This window comes from Clarias gariepinus, chromosome 9 (genome assembly GCF_024256425.1).
Source record: "Clarias gariepinus isolate MV-2021 ecotype Netherlands chromosome 9, CGAR_prim_01v2, whole genome shotgun sequence".
Classification (NCBI taxonomy): domain Eukaryota; kingdom Metazoa; phylum Chordata; class Actinopteri; order Siluriformes; family Clariidae; genus Clarias; species Clarias gariepinus.
The window spans coordinates 3095001-3099411 of record NC_071108.1 but is presented as its reverse complement, the minus strand read 5'-3'; the positions used below and the strand labels follow the sequence as shown (position 1 = coordinate 3099411).

General features: G+C 41.3%; 1 protein-coding gene across 1 annotated transcript in view; it reads right to left on the bottom strand.

Annotated features, from left to right (window-relative positions):
* Window positions 1-1539: 1539 nt before the first annotated feature.
* Window positions 1540-4411, bottom strand: part of sec22bb (SEC22 homolog B, vesicle trafficking protein b) — a 4640-nt gene continuing 1768 nt past the window's right edge. The window contains exons 2-5 of the mRNA XM_053503250.1: window positions 3592-3701; window positions 3160-3320; window positions 2931-3077; window positions 1540-2370 (exon numbers count right to left, since the gene is read on the bottom strand). Coding sequence (XP_053359225.1) covers window positions 2216-2370; window positions 2931-3077; window positions 3160-3320; window positions 3592-3701 — 573 coding nt within the window. The 3' untranslated portion in view covers window positions 1540-2215. The remainder of the gene's footprint in view (window positions 2371-2930; window positions 3078-3159; window positions 3321-3591; window positions 3702-4411) is intronic.

The following is a 4411-nucleotide window of genomic DNA, read 5'->3' as shown; positions in this document are numbered from 1 at the left end:
GGATCTATTTCTTACAAGTAAAGTCAGACATGTGACATATGTTGTATTGTTAATAGTCTTCGGCTAAATGCTACAGACCGGATGGTGATGGCTCAAATCCCAAAAGTTGCAGAAGGACAGAAGACTCTTACCTGACCACATGTTTGGACTAAATTTCCTTTCTATTGTATATTATTGAATAAACATTTGTATAATGTAAGGAAAACATATACTAAAAAATAAAATAAAATAAAGTAAGGCTAGATGGATGTACTTAAGGTATTCCAATCCGATCCTGATTCCAAAACTTTCACGCCTACACCACTTACACTGGAAATAAAGTATAAGCTTATACAATGAAGTAAATTAAATACAGTATTATTCAATCATATGTACACTTTTCTTGTTGGAAGAAAATAAAAAGTCTTAAAAACCATTGTTGGCCGCACTGTCGTATCAGCACTATGAAATGAGCAGCGTGAAGTGATTATTTTAATTTTTTTGTGTAGCTGGTGCTAAAACAACTCAGGAAAGAGCATAAATAGAGGCGTTTGGATGTCTGCAAACAAAATGTGGAGCGATACTGTAAGGACGGTGAAAGTTTATTTTTTATTTTTTAAAGAGAATCATTACTGGAGACGAGACACGGATTCATCACTACGAGTCTGAGAGTAAACGACAGAGTCTGGAACGAACACATCATCAATCGCTGACAGGAAAAAAAGTTCAAAAGTCAACCATCAGCTGGAAAATTCATCAACGCTTACAGTTCTCTGGGATTCTCAAGGGCCGGAAGTATTGGAACATTGTCAGGAAGCGTCAGTGAGACGCTTATTGAAGAGCTGAAGCCTAAATTTTGTATTAAACACAGAGGCCGTTGTGATCTCGCTGCGCGTCCACTCACACTGTCGACACTCTGAGGTGTTAAAGCGTCCTTCCCCCCTATAGTCGTGTTCTCGGCCCATCACAGCTCTTTCACCTGTGTGGTCCCCTAAAAGCAGCCCAACAAGGACGAAGTCACTTCTGATGAATAAGTGAAGACAGCGATGCACTTGTGGCTCGCAGCTCAGACTAAAACATTTCTTAATGAGGGAATACGAAAGCTTGTTAACAGACAAACTAAGTGTATTGAAAACCAATGAGATCATGTATTTGTCTTTTCTAAAATTTTATGAAAATAAATTCTATAACCAGAGTGCTGATAAATTTAACATAACAGCTCATAGTGCACCGCATCATCCTGTTCAGTTAATGTGATGTGAACTTCAGTCATTCGATATCAGAAACTTCTTGTCTTTGTAATTTTAATCATCTCATCATATTTTTTTCTGTATCCACAAACAGCTGTTAAGCTAAAACCTAAACAAATACTTTTTTTAAACAAAACTAAATACATCTTTACTTGGAGTGATACAGACATAGCAATACTGTAGCTTTAGGAATATTTCTTAATAAAAAAATTATAAAGAAAATTACAGTGCATGCTTAGTTTCTTTATATATTTCGATATTGTTTATTGTTAAGAGTCGTCACGGCTGGAAATAAATTTAGAACAGAAACTCAAAGGAAACGTCAGGTGTTTATTAGAATAAACACTGAAACTACAGGCATCAGACACTGAACTGCTTCATCATTAACTGAAAGTACACCAGAGTCTTTCTTCCTCCTTTTGTTTCTTCGTTACTGTGGTGGTTTTCACAGAGGCGTACTTCACTGCTCAACACCTGGCCTGTAAACCTGGGGACGGAGGGTGGTGGGGGAGGGGGGGATCTGCAACCCGTCCATAAGGAGGGCGAATGAGTGAGTAAATGATTGAGTGTGTGAGTGAGTGAATGAGTGAGTGAGCAAGCGAGCGAGCGAACAAGCACTGAAGCGACCTTCTTGTCTTTCTGATGAAATTATGATATAAGGCAAATTGTCCACTTGGTGGCGCTCTTCATGCTCTTTCCTCTGGTAAAGCTCCCGTGTCCTTAATGTTATTCACATCGCCTTCTCCACACACACGCACACACACTCTTCCACTCATGCTTCTGCAACAGTTAATAAAACATACAACATATGAATAACAATCAATGAATCAGAACTCAGTCTGTGAGCTGCGACGGGACAGAAAGTGCCGGAACCATCAGTCTCTGAGGAAAGGAAGAGCGACACTCGAGTCATTTCTAAGCCTCCGTCACGTCTCCTCCTCCTCCTCCTCCTCTCCTCTCCTTCCTCCTAATCCTTGTCCTCGTCCTCACAGCCACCAGAAGCGGACGTAAACGATGAGCATGATGAAGAAGACGCCGCCGGCGGCCAGCTTGGCGTAGGTGGAGCGCGTGTTCAGGTATTTGGCGTCGCTGCGGTATTTCTTGGACAAGCTGGACAGGTTACTGGCTTTCGAATCCAAAGCTGGAGGTGTGGAAGAGTAGAAGGTCGTGTTAGTCAAGAACAATTCGAACAAAAACAAACAAATGGAACAAAACCCGCTGGCTTTGCGCTCCTAACGTTAGACTCATCAAACCGTAATCGCAGCTTGTTGTAACAAGGAATAAAGCCTCAGAGACTAAAAGTCAGTATTGTTTCAGGTTTATTACGTTTCCAGTTTGTTTGTTTGTTTTCTGGTAGGTTAATTTGTTTTACAGTTTTTATTATTTTTTTTAATTTGTTTTACAGTTTTTGTCTGTTTTCTGGTAGGTTGGTTTGTTTGCTGGATTGTTTATATTAGTTTTTTCTTTTTTGTTTGTTTTCCAACTTGGTTTCCAGTTTTTTGTCTGTTTCCAAATTTGTTTGTTTTCGAAATGCTGTTGTTTGTTTTTCTTTGTTTGTTTGTTTGTTTGTTTTCTGGATTGTTTATCGGTTTGTTTGTTGGTTTGGGTCTGGGTCGTTTGTCAGTTATTTTTTTGTCTGTTTTCCAGTTTGTCTGTTTGTTAGTTAGTTAGTTAGTTATCTATTCTGATTATAGTTTTTACCAGACAGCGCCTCTCCTCGCTGCAGCACCTCCTCGATGTTGGCCACCATGATCCTCTGGACGTCCTGCAGCTCGGTGTTGATGCTGCCCAGGTTCCTGCGAGCTCTGCTGTCGATGTACGACTTCTTGGTTTTCTGGATGTACGTGTCTGCGGGAACGCGAAGGGTCTTCGTTGTTACTCACATCATCATGTAAAGTTATATACAAATCTATAAACGGTTCTGTCTTACCAAACTCGATGAAGGAGTACGGTCTGGACACGGTGTGAACCTTCTTCCCGTACTGCTCATGGAACTCGGCATGGAGATCCTCCAAGTATGCGAAGGCGAGCTTTTTGGAGAACGCGGCCTCGCAGAGCACCAAGTAACACACCCCTTTCTCTATCAGGTAACTGTAGAGGAAACGGACAAACGGATCAGATCGAGTTTGATTAGACTCACGGTATGACATCATTAATGAAACGATACAGAACAGGAAGTAAGGACGGAGCATGCATATCTGGGAGACGTTTAATTGTTGAGATGAAGCTGCAAGAAAAGATGTTTGTGTCTGTGTGTCTGTCTGTGTGTCTGTCTGTGTGTCTGTCTGTGTGTGTGTGTGTGTGTGTGTGTGTGTGTGTGTGTGTGTGTGTGTGTGTGTGTGTGTGAGTTTGTGTTACTCACTGAAAGGTCATGGATCCAGCCTCCAGGGTGCAGCGTGTTGGACTCTGTTCATTAAGCTTCCGAAACAGCTGTTTGGCCTGGCTCTGATACTGCTGCATGTCTCGACCCATCTGCGCACAACACACACACACAAACACACGGTTACATGAGAGAGAGAGAGATAAATAGATAACACACACATACCGTGAGACACACAGTAAGAAACCACCAATCACATCCTGCTGTTTAATTCCCCTGACGCCACAGCAATTTGCCAAACTTAATTATATTAAATAATGACTATGATAATGAGTGTGATTTTAACTTTGTCTGTCATTTGTCATGTGTTACAGGGAAACCTTAAAATAATCTGACAATGGAGACTTACACAGGGAATGTCTTAATTTGAAGCGTCTGATGTACGTTGCTATAGAAACAATAACGATTGGTTATAGTGATTGGGCAGAGCTGCTGTGACCAATCAGGATACAGAATTTGAACGAAAGAGAAAAAAAATTGTCACTTTAGAAATGGAAAGATGAAGGATGAACAGATAGACAGACAGACAGAGAGAGAGACAGGCAGCCAGGCAGACAGACAGACAGACGGCTAGAGAGATAGATGAACGCAGAGCGAACCGAGTTTAGAGAATTTATGCGAAGTTTGCCTATCAGTAAACGCCCACAGCTCGGTGTGTGATTGGTGGAGGAGCTTCTCTCGTACGGCGATGAAGCAGAAGCTGAACAAACCTTCTCGCTCGCCTTCACGGACGCATGAGAAAAAAAAAAACAACAAGAGGGAGAAAAAGAAGAAGAGATTGAAACTCTGTTAGACCACAACA